Source organism: Dendrobates tinctorius, unplaced genomic scaffold, assembly GCF_039654945.1.
Source record: "Dendrobates tinctorius isolate UK_male_01 unplaced genomic scaffold, ASM3965494v1 ptg000004l, whole genome shotgun sequence".
Classification (NCBI taxonomy): domain Eukaryota; kingdom Metazoa; phylum Chordata; class Amphibia; order Anura; family Dendrobatidae; genus Dendrobates; species Dendrobates tinctorius.
In genome coordinates this window covers 29669010-29690674 of record NW_027361672.1, presented here as the reverse complement: position 1 = coordinate 29690674, position 21665 = coordinate 29669010, and the positions used below count along the sequence as shown (strand labels likewise).

Below are 21665 nucleotides of genomic sequence, written 5' to 3'. Positions count from 1 at the left end.
CAGCTGAAGTTAACCCATTTTTCCAACAATCCTTAGTTGGTCTGCAGCAGCCGAATCCAAGCGCCATCTATAATTGTGGTACACAACCTGGAAAGGTGAGCAGTTTTCCCTAATCTTATTCCCATTTTTAATCTGATAACACCCTATTTGTGCTATTTTTCTTCCAGTTGCATATTTTTCTTTGTTCACTTGAACAGTTTGCAGTCTGACCCAAGTTTGAGATTTTTCTCTTATGAGTGTCTGTACCAGTAATGTAGGCAGGATTTGAGGTTTACGTATTTCCCGGGTGGTGCTGTTGTTTCATTAGCTCATGCATCACAACAGCTTCTACACTGAACTTACCTCCTTTTTTCTTGTGCTTTTGTCCATTTTATCATGTTTTCTTCCTGAGACACTGTCCATGCTTTTTCCCCTCTCCATACGGTGTACAGCCCTATCTCTAGTACCGAGCCAGATAACCCTACAGCAGCAAAATGGTACATTAACTTTCTAAATAGTCTTCATAAAAAAACAAAAGAAAACATAACTTTGTATTTTGGAAGCAAATGTACAAGAGAAAAATTTCTGTGTGAAGGTGTATATGCAGATATCTGGGACAATAATTTGAAAAATGATGAGATGAGAGGCTAATCTCTATATATTGGAAGATGGTGGTCCGCTAATCACCAGGGCAGCGCAGAGAAGAGGAAGTAAAAAGGAGGCTCCATACACATGTTGCTCTCTCCATTGTAGTTTGTGAGTCTTCACACTTTCACCTGTTTCAGAACTGCCACTCGCTGGTCAATTACTCCAATCCTATGCCTTCACCATTCTTGTGTTTGGTCTGTACAAATGAACACTAGAATTGTCTACCTGATATATTCTGATGCTTTGTGATAGGCTGATAAGATACTTGTATTAAAAAATCACTTCTCCCATCAGAATTGTTATCCTCTTAGTATATTGTAGTCATCATATTATATGGCACTGTGTACTTACAATTGCTCATTTTGCATTTCTACCAGTAGAGGTAGGCCGTTGCCCCGGGCCCAGTAACATGCAGTCTGTCATCACGTGATTAAAAACTGACTAGCTGAATCCTTCTAAGCTCTATGTAGAAACAGGAGATCAATTTTCCATGTATGACTCATAAGTCACTGAAAAAGTCCCTGGCAGGTTGGGGAGGAGGAGCAGCAGCTGGGTCAGAAGGTGAAGAGGGGAATGATTTCTGCAGGGACGAAAGACTTTGTGCTTCTACATGGAGTAGAGAAAAGAGAAGAATTTACTGGGTAGAAAGGCAAAATGAGCAATTGTAGGTACAGAGTGCATTATAATGATTGCAATATATTAAGAGAAGAAAAATGATGGAAGGAGGAGTGCTTCTTTAAGATAAGAGGATTGAATCTTTATATTCATAAAAAAAAATTGGAAAGTAAAATACAAATAGTTCTTCACAGAATTTAAATTTTAGTAAGTACAAAGGTCTACATTAAATTAAAAACTGTTAGATATGTAAAAGAACGTCATCGGGATGATATAAGGCATTTCCTGGACTACAATTAAGTACTTTCAATTTGCAATATTGTTATGTGACATTTGGTCAAAAGCCTTCAATGTCCTCATTTTGCCATAATCTATATAGCAAAAGATTACAATAATCTGGGGTAGTAACTATTTAAAAAAAAATGAATTTAACGGAAACTGATATTGTTCAGTAGTTTGGAGGACACGGCCTAGAAGCATGTTCAAATATGGCTTCAAACCGCGGCTGCTTCTCAATAATCCTTCATCAGGCTCTAGTTGTGTTTCTTGTGCACAGCACCATTGCTGGCATTTACTAAGTCTTTGTGAAATCCATTCTGAAGTTCTGTGCTGGCTGTACCATTTGTATCTGATTTTGCTGGTCTTCTTTTGTAAGTCTAAATAGGAGAATAAAGTTGATATTGTTAATATATATCATTTTATCACATTACCTTTTATATGCAAAATGACAAGAAATCAAGAAAGTGATGCCATGCATTAGATGTGTTTTCATGAAGCAAAACTCATGCCTTCGAGTTAAGGCATAAATACTTTAATGATTTCATAAATCTATAGTACACATGAAACTAAGCAACTTTTGTAATACATCTGTTCAGAATATTTTGGTTTTTGTTTCTTCTCATGGTTTGGTCTTTTGCTCCTATTACATGGGCAAAATCTGAAAATTCTGTATTCATGGAACACAGATCTGAGAGAGATGGCAGTTGGTGCTTTTATAAGTCCATGGAGAGAAAAGCTAGAGACAGTTGGTGCTTATGATGTTCTATGGAACTTGCAGCAGAATGTCTATCATCTTATCTCCGCAATGGGAAAATTGGTCTTAACTGAAACAGATTTTGTCCATTGTCCGTTTTGTCACAGTACAGTAAATTAGAATAAAAAAATCTATTTTACCTTCGACACGACAGCACCCACGGGAGGTATCGGATCCGCCCCATTGGAACAGGAAACCCTACAGAGAGATAAAAGGGGGCGGTCCACCTTTCCTCCTCAGTTTTGGTTTCTTGTTCCAGGGGAACCTCAGGAAGAACCCTTCAGTTACATACCTGGGCCAGTGCACGCCGCCTGTGCAGTTTCCATGAGAACGGCAGGGGCTGCGGTCCAGAAGCAGCGTCGGGGGAGGTTCCGTTAGACTGCTCCCTCGTCTGATGAGCGGATTTAAGTGATGACCCGGTCCGGGGAGGGCCGCCCGGTCTCACTCAGGAGCGCGTCGGGCAGCATAATCAGCGGCGACTCCGGGACCAGGAATGCCGCCGCTGCAGAATGGGTAAGAGCGCCAGCGGCGCAGAAGAAAAAAAAAATCCTAGCAGCGGTGGCGGCAGCGGGCTGAGACACGGCCCCATGTGCAGAGCGGGGCCTGTGCATGCGCCGCCCGATGCAAGTGCTCCAAGCCCTGGAAGTAATGAATGAACTTCTGGGACATGATGGCTGAGGCAGGGCGCCCACAAGCGCGACTGCGCAGGCGCGGGGAGCACGAGGGAGCCCGGAGGATTTCCGGGCCAGAGGAAAAAAAAAAAAAAGGGAGGCCCTATTTAAGCAGACGCCGCAGAGCAGGGGGCGATGAATCATGTCATCGCCAGGAGACATGCACACTCCAGCAGGGGACTCTGCAGGGGGCAGTACCTCCCGGGACCGCGCTGCCAAAGGATCCACGGACACCGCTCGTAGGAATGACGAATCAAGATCCAGGACGGGGTCTCAGCCATCTGATCCGGTACCATAAGCTTCATGGGTGAGTGCGCAAAGATATACTCTGCCTATTAAGCTGACACCCTCCTTCTTTTTCCTTTCTCTCGCCATGTCTCCCCCTCTTCTTAGACGAAGAAAAAAGAAAAATCTAAACACAAAGAATGCGCTTTATGCGCCCAACCTCTCCTTGACTCCTACCCCAAGAAGCTCTGTAAACAGTGCACTAGGGAGACTAGACAGGGAGCCGCAGTGTCATCAAAAGACATACGGACCATAATTAGAGAGGAGCTACAGGCTATCGCCCGTGCTAGTACTCCCTCAGAAACTAGGAGCAAAAAACAAGTGACCCTCAGCTCAGATTCAGAGGAGGAACAAGAGATTAGTCTCAGACTCCTCACTCACGTCATCATCAGAGATTGAGGGACGATCATGCTTTCCCCTGGATAGCGTAGATAACCTGGTCAAATCAGTACGAAACACTATGGGGTGTGAGGAAACAAAGGGTGCCGAAACCACGCAAGACATGATGTTTGCGGGTTTGGCAGAGCGAAAAAGGAGAGCCTTTCCAGTAATACCGGCAATTAAGGCCCTAATAAAGAGAGAATGGGAAAAACATGATCAAAGAAGTTTTCTCCCATCGGCCTCAAAAAGGAAATATCCATTTAGCGACAATGAGCTACTAAAATGGACAAAGGTTCCAAAAGTTGACGCTGCTGTAGCCTCCACCTCTAAACAATCTACTCTTCCGGTAGAGGATGCGGGCTTACTGTCCAACCCACTAGACCGGAAAGCGTAGTAGTCATTAAAAAGGTCTTGGGAGACAACTACGGCCATTTTTAAGCCAGCAGTGGCTAACACATGCACCGCCAGGTCAATGCTCGTATGGATTGACCAATTGGACAAACAAATCGAGCAGAAGGTGTCCAGGGAAAAACTACGAGCCGCTATTCCATTAATTAAAGGAGCAGCATCCTTCATTGCCGATGCATCGGCAGACACCCTACGACTAGCGGCAAGATCGGTGGGTCTTGTAAACAGCGCCAGGCGGGCACTATGGATGAAAAGCTGGAAGGGGGACGCACAATCAAAATCTAAGATCTGCGCGATCCCGTGAGGGTGAGTTTCTCTTTGGGAAAGCCCTAGACGACATACTCACCAAAGCCAAAGAAAGGAAGAAGGCTTTTCCTGATTCTTCTATCCCTTTCTACAGGAGAACCTTTAAAAGGTGACCGTTTGGGAAAAGGAGACAAATGGATAGATCAACTAGATGGCCCGCAAAGGAGGAGAAGCAAAAGGGTAGCATGTTTAGAGGTTCAACATTCCAAAAAGAAAACAAATACTGAACATTCAGGCCCTCCAGTAGGGGGTAGATTGAAATTTTTTTATTCAAAATGGGAAGTGATAACTTCAAGCCCGTGGATTCTTAATATAATCAAAGGAGGAAAGAAATTAGAATTCCTTCATATTCCCCACGACTCATTTATTATAACCCGCCTTAACTCAGCAATACAGCAAAAAGCCCTCGAAATGGAAATTAGGAGTCTACTATCCAAGGGGGTCTTAGTAAAATTCCCAGATAGACAAGAGGGTAGAGGGTTCTACTCTCCTTTCTTAGTTCCCAAACCCGATGGTACGTTTAGAACCATCATAAATCTAAAAAAGCTTAATAAGTTTATTAAAAATTATAAATTTAAAATGGAATCAATCAGATTCACCATTAAACTTCTCTTTCCAAACTGTGTAATGGCAGGAATTGACCTGAAAGATGCTTACTATCATCTCCCTATTCAAGATAGGTACCTAAGGGTCGCAGTGGCATTCGAAGGCAAGATCCATCACTTCCAGTATACGGCCATGCCCTTCGGTCTATCTACAGCGCCACGAATCTTCACCAAAGTGATGTTGGAGGTGATGGCCTATCTTCATCAGAAAGACACCTTAATCGTGCCTTACCTTGACGATTTCTTAGTTATCGGGAACTTGATCGCCCAATGTACTAGACGTGTGGCTGATATGGTCTCATCTTTGCAGGATTTAGGCTTGATCAACTACGTCCAGAAATCCAGACTGGTCCCGCTCTCTCTCCAGATGTTTTTAGGGTTGCAGGTAGACTCTACGACCCAGAGATGTCTACTCCCTCAGGTAAAAATTACGCTTATAAAAAATAAGGTTGAGGCAGCGATGGACAGACCACGCATGTCTCTGAGAGGCAATGTCGCTATTGGGATCGCTCACTTCTTGTTCCCCGGCAGTTCAGTGGACCCAATATCACATCCGCACACTGCAACATCAGATCATCCAAGAGGACAGACAACATGGCGGTCACCTCGAGAACAAGATAACCCTATCTCAGGAAGTCTTGACTTCTCTAGAATGGTGGCTAGATAGTAATCATTTATCCACGGGAGTTCCAGGGGTAATATTACCATCCCATAGTCTAACCACCGACGCTAGCCCCCACAGATGGGGAGCCCATATGGGGAATAGCTTCTGTCAGGGAAGGTGGAGTAGGGAGGAACTGCAGTACTCATCTAATTTAAAGGAGCTAACGGCAGTACATTATGCTTTACGTCATTTTCTTACACAGCTCCAGCAGAAGCATGTCAGGATCTTATCGGACAACACCACCACAGTGGCGTATGTAAACAGACAGGGAGGCACTCGATCAGAGACTCTGATGTCTTCTGCAGCAAGAATCTTAAACTTAGCCGAAAACTATTTGTTGTCCCTTTCTGCCCTTCATATCAAGGGAAAGAACAACCAAGAAGCAGACTTCTTAAGCCGACACATACTTCGGCAAGGAGAGTGGCGCCTAAATTACCAAATTTTCAAGGACATAGTAGCCCTATGGGGACAACCTCAAGTGGATCTCTTTGCTACGAAAGAGAACAGACAAGTAGAAACATTTGCCTCCCTGTCCCCGTTAGATCATCCAGACATACTGGACGCCCTCCAGGCCTCATGGAAATTCAACCTAGCATATGCCTTCCCTCCGATAATCCTTCTACCACAGGTCATTCGGAAGATCAGAGAGGACAGGGCGAGGGTAATTTTAATAGCACCTTTCTGGCCCAAGAGACCGTGGTTCTCATGGCTACGAACCATGTCTGCATCAGATCCTTGGGTTCTATCTTCGATTCCCAACCTACTCTCCCAAGGCCCTTTTTTTCACCCCCAAGTGGACAGCTTACACTTGACGGCGTGGAATTTGAAAGGCAGCTACTAACATCAAGAGGGTTTTCAGAAATGCTAATTGCTATGCTCCTACAAAGCAGGAAGCTGTCCACTACTCAGATTTATACAAGAATATGGAAAAAATTTCTGCAATTCCATACAACTCCTCATACCACAGAAATTCCGATAGTTCCTATCTTGGAATTTCTACACAAAGGGAAAGATTTAGGTCTGGCAGTAAATACGCTGAAGGTCCAAGTGTCCGCATTAGGGGCACTTTATGGCCATAATATAGCAGGGAATAAGTGGATGTCACGATTTATTACATTTTGTGAACGAACGGCCTCTGTTCACATACCTACAATCCCTCCGTGGGACTTAAACTTGGTCTTAGACGCCCTAACGGAAGCCCCCTTTGAACCAATAGACACGATATCTCTAAAATACCTGTCACTCAAGACGGCCCTCTTAGTAGCCCTAACATCCGCCAGGAGAGTTAGCGACATCCAGGCCCTATCCATAGATCCACCCTTTTTTCAGACATACCAGGATAGGTTGATATTGAAACCAGACCCCTCATACCTTCCTAAGGTATCGACAAAATTCCATAGATCTCAAGAAATACTCGTCCCGACCTTCTTTAGTGATCCCTCCACTCCTGAAGAACAGAAATTCCACACCTTGGACGTTAGAAGAACTGTCTTAAAATACATTGAGAGATCCAGGAGCTGGAGGCAGTGTAGGGCTCTGTTCATAGCTTTTCAGGGCTGTAAAAAGGGCTACGGAGTCACGAAGAGCACCTTATCCCGGTGGATCAGGGATGCCATCCGATTAGCCTACTCTGCGAGAAGTGAAGACCCTCCGGAAAATATCAGAGCACATTCTACCAGAGCAATGGCATCCTCCTGGGCCGAGAGGGGAGACGTCCCAATCAAAACCATATGTAAGGCGGCAATTTGGTCAACCCCTTCTACCTTCTATAATTACTATAGACTTGACCTTTCATCAACTTCTGACCTAAGCTTTGGCAGGACTGTCCTTGGCACGGTGGTCCCACCCAGGTGATGGTCTCTGGAATTTCTCCAATGGGTGCTGTCGTGGCGAAGGGTAAAAAGCCGGATTACTTCGGGAATGCTTTTAATGAGCCACGACAGCACCCGCTCACTTCCCTCCCTATCAAGATATTAATAACAATAAATACACCAGATTAAAGTGTATCTCCTAAAAGTAAATAAGTTAAACTTAGAAATGCAAGAACATTGCACCCCCTTTTATCTCTCTGTAGGGTTTCCTGTTCCAATGGGGCGGATCCGATACCTCCAGTGGGTGCTGTCGTGGACTCAAAAGAGCATTACCGGTAAGTAATCTGGCTTTTTTTTAAAGGTGGAATTCATGATATCCGTTTCCTACTTAATTTCTGTTTTAATGACAAATTCTGATGAATAAAAAAATACCTTATAGGTGACCGGTCACTACTCCTAATATAGAAAGAACACCGTGAGCGAAACTCAAGATGGTGCTAAGGTTAGGTTCCCAAACCGTTAAAGCAACAAATCTAAACCTAGCACTCAACTTAAAAGTATTTGCAAGGAGGTTTATTGTAGTACACGAAAAAAGACGTTTCGGTCAATGTGACCTTCAGTTATGAGGAGAATAAGCTCTCTAAGGTAACGAGCTTGTCAGTATATAGGAGAGGGGCAAACGTGCCTCCAGATGCGGTGTCCACCGGCCATCTCTGGACACCGCATCTGGAGGCATGTTTGCCCCTCTCCTATATACAGACAAGATCATTACCTTAGAGAGATTATTCTCCTCATAACTGAAGGTCAAATTGACCGAAACGTCTTTTTTCGTGTACTACAATAAACCTCCTTGCAAATACCTTTAAGTTGAGAGCTAGGTTTATATTTGTTACTACTCCTAATGTATCCCCGTGAAAAAACAATTCTGAGGCACCTTATTTAAGATCATCTTCCTGAAAATGTATATGCAAATTCGAGAGAGAGAGAGGACTAAACCTCTGGCGCCACCTACTGGGAGCAGCAATCCTAAAATTCAATATCGACTCTATTGAGCCTTACTTAGGATATGACTTAGGATAAATGCCAAACCAGAATCTTAATTTGCAGACTCCACTGATGAGGGGCAACACCCCAAAACACAAAGTATGAGATCTGATTTGGCTAGGAGAGAGTCTCTGGACTGGGGTCCAAGGCTATGTGCACACGCTGCGGTTTTTGCTGCGGATCTGCAGCAATTCTGCAGACAGTGTACAGTAGCATGTAAATCTATGTGATTTACAATCTGCTGTGCACATGCTGCGGATTTTTAACTGCGGAAAAGCTGCGGTTTTGAATCCGCAGAAAAATGACATGTCACTACTTTTCTGCGGTTTACCATCTCCTCCATTGTAGAAATGATAAACCGCAGGTCATTTATCTGCGGTTTTACCTGCAGTTCCGCAGACCAATCCGCAGCGTGTGCACATAGCCTAAAGGATAAGGTTTCTCCTTGTGGAAAGTGAGAAGCCAAGCCTGGCATGTCAAAGTAAGGATACTTGTAAGTGATGCATGCTGCTCTGGGAAATTACATATTAAAATTGTTTCTTCAGAGTGCTGTTACCAATACGTGGTACTAGAGTTCTACTCCTTTTCCTCTCTGAAGAAAGAATTTGCATATTTCCCAGAGGAGCATGCATGGCTTAGAAGTCTTCTCATTGACATGTCAGGCTTGTCTTGTCACTCTCCACAAGGTGAAACGTTACCACTTAGGCTGCGTTCACATGTCGCAGTTTTTTTTGCATTTTTGCGTCGATTTTAAACGCGCGATTTTGCTGTGAAAAATAAGCATCCCTTGCAATCCTATGGGATTCCTCAATGCTGTGCTAATGCGGCGTTTTTTCCGCGGCGGAGTCGCTTCCCGGTTAACGCAGCATGCTCATTAATTTAGCGGAATCGTGGCGATTCCGCCCACATAGGAATGCATTGTTATGCTTACTTTCCGCATGTGGCTGTGCCCACGATGCGAAAAGTCAGCAGAACATTTGCAGATGGTACCCACGGTCTGGAGGAGAGGAGACTGACCTCCGGGCCCTGGGTACCATAGCCCTGTAAAAAATAGAATTAAAATAATAAATATTGTTATTCTCACCTTCCGGCGTCCCGCGCAGCCTTCCCGCCTCTCTCCATGCTCCCAGTAATCCTTTGCGAGAATGACCGGTGATGACGTCGCGGCCGCGACGTCTCGCGGTCATTCGCGCAAAGGATTACTGGAACCGGAAGATGCCGGGAGCGTGGAGAGAGGCGGGAAGGCTGCGCAGGACGCCGGAAGGCGAGAATAACTTTATTTTTTTATTTTTTACATCCTATCTTTTACTACTGATGCCGCATAGGCAGCATCGGTAGTAAAAAGTTGGTCACACTTGTCAAACACTGTGTTTGAGGAGTGTGACCAACCTGTCAATCAGTTCTCCAAGCGATGCTACAGATCACTTGGAAAACGCTAGCATTCTGCAGGCTAATTACGCTTGCAAATCGCTAGTTTTTCCACAGGAAATTAAAATGCGATTTTCCCGCGTAATGGAATTCCGGAATTCTCGCGATAACGTCCGTGGGAATTCCACTACGTGTGAACTTAGCCTTAAACTCCTGAAAATGAACAAACTGTACAGTTTGACATTTGTCACTGTAAAAACAAATTGGAGGACTACGTAGTGACTCTCCAGATATCGGTTTATTCATACTTCTGAATGAGAGCGGAGGAAGCGTACAGTGAAAAGTTAAATACAGATATTTACAACACACATTAAAGATTTCCCCTCTCCTGATTCCTACCACTAATGTATCTGCACATGTGTTTTGGCAGATCACTGCAATCACAAAAGAAATGTTCACCTTATGCAGTCATTTTAATTTGTACAAAGAAGGGCTGTGGTGTTGATAAGCCAAACTTCTGATGCCTCCATTTCCCTGACTCCACAGCACTGGTCACTACTGAGCATGTACATAAAGTGCAGCACAGATTCATCTCTACTACGACTCCACAGCACTGGTCACTACTGAGCATGTGCATAAAGTGCAGCACAGATTCATCTCTACTACAACTCCACAGCACTGGTCACTACTGAGCATGTGCATAAAGTGCAGCACAGATTCATCGCAACTAAATGCCCAGATCCTTAGATCAGGAACAGAACAGACCTTTATAGGACATTTCATCACTTTCCCCAATGTATTATATACTTTAGGAGTCGGTCCATATTATTCAGACTCTGACTCCACCAAAATAGACACTGACTCCACAGCCTTGCGCCAATGTATTGACATTAAAAATTCACTGCAGATGTTTTAGAGGGATGGTAATGTAGTATAAAATTTTTTTTAAAAAATCCAGGACAAATACACTGTGTATAGCCACGGCTGCAGATGCTTTCTGTTCTAATTTTGCTTCTTTTCATCTGTTGCACTTTGAACCTTGCACAGCCCATACTTTACAAGGTTGAGTTCCCACAATGAGTTTTGGACGCTGCATAATTTTGAAAAACTGCAAGTTACCTATTTTACTTAATGGGTGTAGAGATGGTGCAGAAAATCTGCAACATCAAAAACTCACCAAAAAGCTAATAGGGAGAACGTAGCCCAGCAGTAAATAAAAAGGAATAAAATACAGTAACCAATAAACATTAAATGTTTCCATGCAATAAAGAATTGATCATATTGTTATATGATGAACATTGTATGTTGTCCTTGTGGATAACTTACCTTTAGATAAAAATTGACAAATAAGAAGACCAATGTAGTCATATATGAAGACTGGAATATGAGACAACCGAAAGGAAACCCACAGGGCTTAACCACTGCACTCAGTGTGTGAGAGATGGTGAGCAAAAACTGGATCTGGGAAAGCAAGACAGACAAAAAGCCAATAACTACAACTTTAGAGGTACCGCTAGAAATTTCTAGAAGTAGAGTACTGCGATGAGAATGTGGTTTCGAAGGCTGCATTATATGATGGAACAGAACATGAGGAAATTAAAAAGGAGGTATTCTTTTCAAGCAAGGGGAGAGAGCATGTTATGCTGAGGCTCAGCTTTCTCAACAAGCCAAAGTCAAAAACAGGAACTTGTGGATCTCCTAGGAGAAGATAAGGACAGTGCACCTGGCTTTCCTCCTCCAGTAGTTTGCAATGATGAAGAGGACAAAGTCCCAGACCCATTTTGGGTAATAATCTCTTTCACTACCTAATTAAGTGGTTAGTTTTAATATGGACATGGTGATGCCTTAGTAGCTCATAACCAAGTGTCAGGTACTCCAAGTATTCATAACCCATGAACTTTTCCTCAGTTTTTCACGTTACAACCACAAACTTGAATGTATTTTATTGGGATTTTATGTGACAAAGTAGTACAGTAAGTATTTGTGAAGTATAAAAGGAAATTATACATGGTTTTCTAATTAGTTTAAAATATAAATTGGAAAATTGCGATGTACATTTGTATACAGCCCCCCCGTCAATCCTTTATAGAACCACATTTCGCTGCAATTCCTGCTGTAAATCTTTTAGGGCATGTCTCTACAAGCTTTGCACATCTAGCGGCTGAAATTTTTACCCATTCTTCTTTGTAAACTACTTCTAGCTCAGTGAGATTGGATGGAGACATCTGTCAACAGCAAGTTTCAAGTCTTGCCGCAGATTCTCTAGGGGTTTTAAGTCTGGACTGTGAGTGGGCCATTCACACACATGAATATGCTTTGATCTAAACCATTCCATTGTAGCTATTGCAGTATGTTTAAGGTCGGTGTCCTGCTGGAAGGTGAACCCTACGTTCCAGTCTCAAGTCTTTTGCACGCTCTAACAGGTTTTTCTCCAGGTCTGCCTTGTATGTAGCTCTATCCATCTTCCCATCAACTCTGACTAGCTTCCTTGTCCCAGCTGAAGAAAAGTGTCCCCTCTGTATGATGCTGTCCCCAACATTTTTGACGGTTGTGGATGGTGTTTTCAAGGTGATATGCAGACTTGGTTTTCTGCCACACAGCATTTTGCATTTAGCCCCCAAAAAGTTCTACTTTGGTCTCATCTGACCAGAGCACAGTCTTCCACGTGCTAGCTGTGTCTTCTAGATGGCTTTTTGCAAACAGGACTTCTTATGGCTTGCTTTCAAAAAGGGCTTTCTTCTTGCCACTCATCCATAAAGGTCAGATTTGTGCAGTATACGACTAATAGTTGTCCGGTGGAGAGATTGTCCCATCTGAGCTGTGGATCTCTGCAGCCCCTCCAGAGTGACCATGGCCCTTTTAAGTGCTCATCTTGCTTGGGATGTCTGTTTAGGTGGACAACCAGGTTTTTGTAGGTTTGTAGTTGTGCCATTCTCCTTCCATTTTTGGATGATGGCTTGAACATTGCTCCATGAGATGTTCAGGGCTTGGGCTATATTTTTATACCCTAACCCTCCTTTACTCTTCTCCACAACTTTTTCTGACCTGTTTGGTGTGTCCCTTGGTATTAATGATGATGTTTGATCCATAATGTTCTCAAAGAAACCTCTAAGGCCTTCACAGAACAAATATTGTAATACTGAGAATAAATTATGCACGGATGGACTTAATTTACTAATTATGTGGCTTTTAGAGGCAAATCACCATTCAGGATTTTAGTTAAGTGTATCAGACTACAGGAAGCTGAATACAAATGCACGTCACAATTTCCAGATACTAATATTTCTAATTTAAAAATATTTATTATTTCTTTTACACTAAACAAATACTTGCTACTATCACATAAAATCCCAATAAAATACATTTAAGTTTGTGGGTGTAATGTGTAAAAATGGCCACAAGGTACGAATACTTTTTCAAGGCACTGTGTGTGTATATATATATATCTAACTAGATAGTCATGTAGAGAAATATATTTGGTATCCCTTACCAGCTGTGCCTGAGTGAGGTATTTCTTCCACCAGAGGTATTTGTGCATGGATGGAATAACTGAGAGGCCATAGTAGGAGTACATGAGGACATGAATGAAACTGTTTAGCGCAGGTCCAAAGAAACCTATGCAAGTATAAAAGAGAGGAAATTAATTAAAAATTAGACAGCATTATCTCACAGCTTAGAGTTCCCAGCACTAATCCAGAGTTTTAGGGCTGTATTCCGTGCCATGCAGAGTATAACGTTAATATTTATATGAAAGTCCCCCATGTATTCCATTGTAGGTGCTACACAATTGTGTATGTCAAAATAGAACTACTCTCCAATAAATACTAAGGACTAATTTGTGTGTATGAGCCAACCCAAAATAAAAAGGAACTTGGCCAATGTACTGAGGCTAATGTGTCGCCTAGTATGACTACTGCTATACCACCGACGAAAACTTACTCTGACCACAAGGGATCCAGTTCATGACACACCACCATATATTGAACATTGTGGCATGATGATATACATGGAGAAATGTGATTTGGCTGTTCTTTTTCCGTAAAACAAAGAAAATTGTGTCCATGAATTCAATTGCTTTGGAAAAATAGTACCACCACAAAACTTTGGCCACCTGTGTAATGTTGAAAACAGAACAAAAAAAAAAAAAAAAATCAAAGGCTAATACAAAAATACATTAAATTAGTTTTAGATATACATTACATGAACTTAAGTATATGGACACCTCCAGTATATTGAGTTCAGGTGTTTCTGCCATGCTAACTGCAAACAGTTGAATAAAATCAAGCACATAGCCATGCAACTTCCATAAAAAACCATTGACAGTAGATCGGCATTGTCATATGCTATCCTCCTTGTCAACTACAACTGCTGTAATTGTGAAGTGGACGTTTTTAGAAGAAACAAGATGAGCAAATCCCCCAAAATTCAAGTTTGAAAGAATTGTCCGTTAAATTCGTTTTCGGATGAAATCTATTTGTTGCACATCAAAAGTTCCCCCATTTTCCATTAAAGGGTGTTTATTATGTTCCGAAGTCTATCCAGTCCCTAAAGAATAATAAACAGGGCATTGAAGGGGTTAGAAAAAAATATAACAGGCAAGTCAAAAGCAGTTAAAGGGAGTGTCTGCACAATGATGGTTCAAACCAAGTGCAGGCGCTCGGTGCTTCATAGTGGGGTCAATCATTTATATACACTTTCCCACCTGCTTGGTTTCCTTCTATCTTCACCCTTCTCCCTTCTCTAAACCTATGAAGCCAGAGCTGTCAAAGAGGAGGGGTGGAGACTGAGGGAAAACAAGCAGGTGGGAATCTATATAAATGATTGGTCCACCGTGAAGCACTGAACGTTGGGACTTAGTATGAACAGTCATTCTGAGTCCCTTTAACCACACAACCTTACAGAGATGGGCTACTAAAGGCTAAAGTGGAGAGTAAAAATCCTCTGTTGTACGGCTCTCTACAGAATTCTAACCCTCCCCTGCCTCCTGGGAAGAATCATGTTTCCATGATTATGAATAGCTGTGCTTTGTGCCGGTTGCGCAGAAAACTTTGCAATAAATTGGAACACCAATTATGAGCAAGACAATTTTGGCCAACATTAGTTCTTCACCCTCAAAAATGGGTACAAATTCCCACAGAGACACAAATCTTGTGGAAAGCCTTCCGTGATGAGGGCTGTTATGGTGGCAAAATGTGGTCCAACTCTATGATGGTGGGGGTGTGAAGGCCAGGTGCCCACATGCTTTTGATCATATAGTGTATGTTGCATACAAGATATGGAGATTTAGAGCACATCACTGCTTTTATTTTCACAAGAATGCCTGAAACATTAAATGCTATGGAAATAACCTTAAAATCTTCAATCATTTTTACTCACAAAATTCTTATTTCTGACTGTATAATTGATCACTAAGGTAACAAAACTGACTCTTTGGGTTTGCTTTTTTTTACACCAGGGGCTAACACCACATATCAGGTTCCAGGAAAATACCACTAAGATTCTTTTCACACTAGGAGTTTTTTTTAGGCATATAAGCCATCCTCAAAGTATACATAGAATGTATATACTGGACATACTCAACAGTATATCATACAGCTAGAGCCCCAGGGCATGTGAAGATACGAGTTTCCAACAGGACGCAGACAAGCCACATTAAAATACGAGTTGGGTCAGTCGGGTGCAAATCTCTGATGAACATCCACTTACACCTATCAGTTATGAAGGAGATCAATGCCTAGTATTCTAGGGATGGAGCAAAATGGTGCAGCCTTGTCATGGCCAGGGTATAGCTGAAAAGGGCAGTGACTTGGCTATTTTTTAAAAAGCAATTACTTGGTTTTGCAGGATAAATAACTATGCCATTCTGCACAGTTTTGTGGTTGAGAAAGCTGTTCCCTGCAAAATCAAGTGTAAACCTCAGTGGCTGCAGGTCAATGTGACTTATGGCTACAACCCGGCTGACCCATATGGCTTTAGTCTAACTACACACAGACAAGGCTGTTTAACTTTTTTGTATTTTTCTACAACTAGAAATGTAGAAAAATGCATTCTGTGTGGTATATGCTTAATCCACAGATTGCCTCATTGTGAATAGATCCTAACCAACAGGCAGATTTCTACTATTAAGCATTCTCCCAGAATATATGTTTATTTAGCCAGCACTGAAGCAGTTTTGTATTGGGACTACAGAGCTTCAAACGAAACACTTAGTTAATGAAACTAACTTTTGTGCAACAGCTATGATTTAAAGTAGTCCAGGAAAAGTCTTGCTTTGCATTTGTCTCATATATACTGTACTTACGTCCATGTAGTTCATCCTCCTATTCTCTTCCCTCCTATATCCGTCTTGATTTAAAAAATTTGCTCTGCATTTTTTTTTTCTTCCCTCTGTCCTTGGCTATGAATCCTATACTGTGCAGCACAACATGAGCAGCTGGAGCCAGATTCTCCTAAAAAGCTTAGCGCTTACAAGTATAGCATCAGGAAGGCTGAACTGTTAACGTCATCAATATAAATGTGTGACAGGGCTCTGTCTAGTCATTATCAGTAACTGTGATGGTGGTTTCTGTCACTCTTCCAACACCGCAAAAAAAAAAATCACTGGACCGCTATTTTAACTGGATCTGATTCAAATTAATTTGTTTTACATGAATGTCATAAAAATGACTTACCCGCACATCTGCTTCTCCTGCACTGTCCAGATTCTGGCATTGTAAGTTATAACCACCTTCCCATGTTGAAAGAATGAGCTGTAAAAGAACACTGATTTTAAAAATATCTTAATTCATTTTTAGATTTAAGTGCATCAGAGTTAATATGATATTTATGTACTATAAGAAGCTTTAGCAAAAAAAAAAAAAATCTATTAACCTGCAGATTAACCTGATATCTGCTGGTTAATAGCATTATCAGTAATAACCGATTCCTTTTAATGATCAGGCAAGAGCTCTCCTAAACAAATCGGTCATAAGACAAACCTACAATACTAAGCACAGAGGTGAAATGTACAGCAGCTGATCCAGCAATTATGAGTGATTGACATGATTTGGGAGAGAGGGGGAAAGCGTGCGCGCTCAGAGAAGACTGAAGAGCTACCCAGTTGACTTACAAGCACAGATTTCACATATTGCACTGCAAAAGCAATATATGAATATCTCTGCAGTGGAATTAAGATGGAAAAAGGTAGAAGTTTGAAAGTTCATAGATTTTTAAAAGTTATTTAACAACATTTTTGTTTTTTAACAAGTGACAAGTCCACTTAAATGAACACTTTAGATAAAGGAGTTTCACATTTATATCAAACTGGGATTCAAAGCGGACCAATGTGAAGTCTGCACACTGTAATTTAATAGTAGAAATTGAGCTACATTCATTTTTATGCAAGTTGTCCCATTCTAGTAGCCATTTACATGGGCGATGCTATTGCTTGTCTCACTGCTCCCTAAGGCTAGCAGTTCTATACTGGCAAAATTAATAAAAAAGATCTGTCATCAGATACTATCTGCTTTTATTATTAAAAAGAGCTTTCAAACCTAATGATGTTGGTGTAATTATTTTGAAAATCCATGTAAGAATGGCGATATAATCCTGATAGTAAGGATTATTTTACAATCAGTCATTCTTTTACAGATGTTCAAAGAAGGTATACCAGCATCATCTGGTCTAAAAGATCTATTTAATCATGTGTGCTACTCATATAGTGAAATCTGGTGATAGATCACAAGATGCGAGTATTTTCTAAAACCGTAACAGTCGATAATAACTTTCACCACTAGAGGGACTTCTCGAATTACTGTATGACATTCATGTTTGCTACAGTGAAAGGTTTGTTAGAAAAAAAGTTGAAATCTAATAAAGTGGAAGATGTATAAAAACTGTTGCAAACTAAAAGTATTCAATCAAGTTGCTGCTTCCAAATTTCAAAGGGCCTATGAATGGTGAGGCAGCATTTGATTGCTACATTTTAAGTCTCTCCATTACATTTAGACTTAAATGACAAACTGATGCATGAAAAAAATTGAGTTATGCTTTATAATAAATGCAAAATCTGTAACATAAAACAGTCTGCTATATGCCATGTATAGCATTGGCATGCTCCTGTGTGAGCCCATGGCACGCTCAGCCGTGAAGTCCTCCCGCAACAATGTCTTCTGCACCTTCAATAGCTACATCTCTGTTGCCAACCTCTTCTTTTTTTTTTCTTCTTATGCTTAGCTAAAATCAAATCTGATTGGTTTTAGCAAGAAATATTGGCACTTGCTCTGTTTTCATACATGGACAATTTATTTGGGTCTCCCTTGTAGTGATGGGCAGGCCGGGTCTTTTTGGTGATCCGGATCATTTGTCTCCACTCATCAAATAAAGAAGGCTCTTTTCGATCCCAAACAAATAAACCTGCAGGTGAACACACATGTATGGTAAAATCAAAAGTCTTGTGCGTCGGCTTTCATTTTACCACGTACATTTTACCCCCAGTAAGAGCCATTCAACAGACTTCAAGTGGCTCTCACCAGGGTGCCAGCTCACATTGTTCACTGAAGGGAGCCAGCTCGGACGTGAAGAATCCATCACTACTCCCCAGGTTTATGAAATTGACATGAACCCAAATACCCTTGTTGTAATTAACGCTTTCTTAGGCCGATTTCACATGTCCTGATATTTCCGGAAAAATATGGTACTGGACATCACAGTGTCCGTGTGTGTAATACTTGAGGCACATGTGTGGCCACTGTGTGCTGCATCAGTACCACACGGACAGGCGCCAGGGAAGAAGCACTACAGTAAGCACTGTTCCCTAGTGCCGGGTGCCGAAGACTGTTCTCATCTTTCTCCCCAGCTCTGCCGGCGATCAGTGCAGTTAGGGGAGAATGAGGAGTTATATTCAAGTGAAAACAATGACAGCAGGTGGCGGCTCCCATCAGCCTACACCAGTTGCCGCTAATAACAGTGATAGCAGGAGTGGCTGATGAGAAGATTCATCACAAGCTGCCTGCACTCTAAATAAATAAATAATTAAAACATCACCATGGGTTCCCCTGTATTTTCTATAACCATCCAGGCAAAACTCGTAGCTGGGGTCTGCAACCATCAGCTTCAGCAAGGTCGGTTGGCAAGAATAGAGAGGTCCCCGTTTTTTAAAAAAAATTACTTAATTAAAAATTACTTTATGGGGTCTCCCCCCCACCCCCACTTTTGACAACCAGCCTTGCTAAAGCTGACAGCTGGGGACTGGTATTCTCAGGCTGGTAAGGGCCCATTTACATAGGCCACCCCAGCCTAAAAATTGCAGCCAACAGCTGCCCAGAAAATGCGCATCTATTAGATGCGCCAATTCTGGCTCTTTGCTCGGCTCTTCCCACTTGCCCTGTAGTGTTGGCAAATGGGGTTCATATTTGTGGGGTTGATGTCACCTTTGTATTATCAGATGACATCAAGCCCACAGCTTAGTAATGGAGAGGCATCTATAAGACATCTATTACTAATTCTATAGTTATATGGTAAAGACACAGCCAGATATATCCCTCACCTCTCCCTCGTTCTGTCCCACGCCGTAATCCATGTATGAGGGATAAATGGTTTTCAACCACTGGTGAATGAGCTGCTGAGTTCACAGCAGATCACTGTGAGAATTTTTCACAGTGATCTGCTGTGAAGACACTGAGCTTGAACTGTGGTGACCTCATCACTGACTTTTTCCCATGGTGCTGAGGTCAATGCAGATCAGCTGGGAATACAGCCTCACGGACCGGCGGTAACCTCAATGAGGTCACCACTGGTCAATGATGCTGTGCTCACAGCAGCTCATTCACCAGTGGTTCTCCGCCTGGGCGGCCGTATCTTGGCACCGTCCAGGTTGAAAACCATTTATCCCCCAGACATGGATTAGGGTGCGGGAAAGAACGAGGGAGAGGTGAGGGATATTGTTGTTTTTTATTTTAGTTTTATTACAGAAGATGAGAGCTTTGGTGGATTTAGTTGTTAGGTGAGTATAACGGTGTTGGGCCATTCCATGCTGAGAAGGAATATTTTCAAAATTTTCAGATATTTTGGAAATAGTTAATTTTTTGTAAGTTGGTACACTTCATTACACATGGCATAAGGTGGCAACACTGTTTCTTTCAAATTCCATATATTTCCAAGATGGCAGAGGGTTGCATGTGAACACCTACTGTTCTTACTGGAATCATACAGTAACAGGCTATATTGGTAAGTGGATTACTATTAACTAGCAACGTGCATAACTTAAGTTCAGTAAATATAAAAGTACTGTTCGGAAACCAAAATACTATAATATCTTTGGTTCTGTAAGATTGTTTACCAGAAATTTTGCACATATCCATTGTAGACATTTTCTCAGTAACGTAAGTTACCAAAAAGATAGTGTTTGTAGGATTGAGAACTAAGCATAAATTAAGTTGTAACTTGCAGATTTCTTATATTGCATAATGTATTAACTATTCACAAAGTTTCATGTTGCTGCTAAAAGTTTCACAGTTTCTGTATGAAGCAAACTTATTGTAACGTAAGTTACCATCAGCTTTCTAACGCAAGTTACTTCAGCTTTTCAATGTAAGTTACCTGCTTTTCAATTTTTGGACAACACTTAGGCTATGTGCACATGTATGCAGAAAACTTCTGCATGAAAACCGGACTCCTTCCCAGAAAACGCGCGGTTTTTTCCGCGATTTTTTCCGGAGCGTCCCCAGACACATAGAAAATAGCCAGAAATGCGGAATTTACCGCAAAATTAATGAGCATGCTGTGTTTTCTTTGCGGTAAAAAACGCATCAATATGCACAAAAAGTGCAAAATGCATTAAAATGAAGGGGAAGCTTTTCAGGCGTTTTTTGAGCGGATTTTTTGGTAAATCCGAGGGAAAACCGCAAAAAAAAAACCAGTATGTGAACACAGCCTTACAGTCAGCTTTATGAAATACTATCATAATTTTGATGTTCATTTTACTTTATCTTATAAGGTCATTCTTTGTATTTTTAGAGTCACAATGCCATTTAGGGCTACACTGTGAAGTAATACTGCATAATGTCCTTCATGCTGCTAATGCATCTGAATGCTATATAGATACAGGAGAGCAGGTATCCTTCATGTCAGTGTGTGCAGTGCCTGGGAGATGACATAGCAGCTAATAATCACTCACTAGCTCAGAGACGAGTGAAAATTAGAGACATTTCATGCCATAGGGTATTTTGCAGGCATATTTTTTGGCTTTAGAACCACTAAAAACATGGTCTATTACAATGCTAATAACTTCGAGTACCCTGATATTGAATACAAAGTTGATGACTGGGTTGAAGTAATGTATTATGGCAGAAAGTATCGTGGAGTGGTTACTGAGGTTGCACGCAATGAGATGAAAGTGAAAACCATGGAACTCTATGGCAAGAGTAAAAATACCTGGAAATACCCATCTAAAGATGATGAAATTTATTATGATGTCTGTCAAATTTTAAGAAAGGTTGATCCTCCCCTGAAAATGGGTTCTAGGGACAATTGGGAATTTTTTGATTAGCCAGGAAGTTCAATGAACAATGAGCACAAATTTACATCCTTGTTGAAGTTCTTCATTAGCTGTGTCTGAATTCATAGGACTGGACCACATATGTAGGGCTAGATTAAAATTTAGTCTACATTATGTAATTGATCAGCGGTCGTATTTTGTAATCAAAATTTCCACTCTGCAAAAATGTTGACAACTGAAGTATGAATATTGATTGATTACATTTTTTATACTAAATTTTAGTCTACATATGTAGTTCACACCAATGAATTCACATGCAGCCTATGTTTTGTCTAAATAAAGTCAGTTTGCCTTCTCAAATATGAACACTG

At 41.5% G+C, this 21665-nt stretch overlaps 1 protein-coding gene across 1 annotated transcript in view; it reads right to left on the bottom strand.

Annotated features, from left to right (window-relative positions):
• Nucleotides 1-1423: 1423 nt before the first annotated feature.
• ELOVL2 (ELOVL fatty acid elongase 2) overlaps nt 1424-21665 on the bottom strand; it is a 185963-nt gene continuing 165721 nt past the window's right edge. The window contains exons 4-8 of the mRNA XM_073566661.1: nt 16490-16567; nt 13758-13929; nt 13309-13433; nt 11145-11279; nt 1424-1898 (exon numbers count right to left, since the gene is read on the bottom strand). Coding sequence (XP_073422762.1) covers nt 1776-1898; nt 11145-11279; nt 13309-13433; nt 13758-13929; nt 16490-16567 — 633 coding nt within the window. The 3' untranslated portion in view covers nt 1424-1775. The remainder of the gene's footprint in view (nt 1899-11144; nt 11280-13308; nt 13434-13757; nt 13930-16489; nt 16568-21665) is intronic.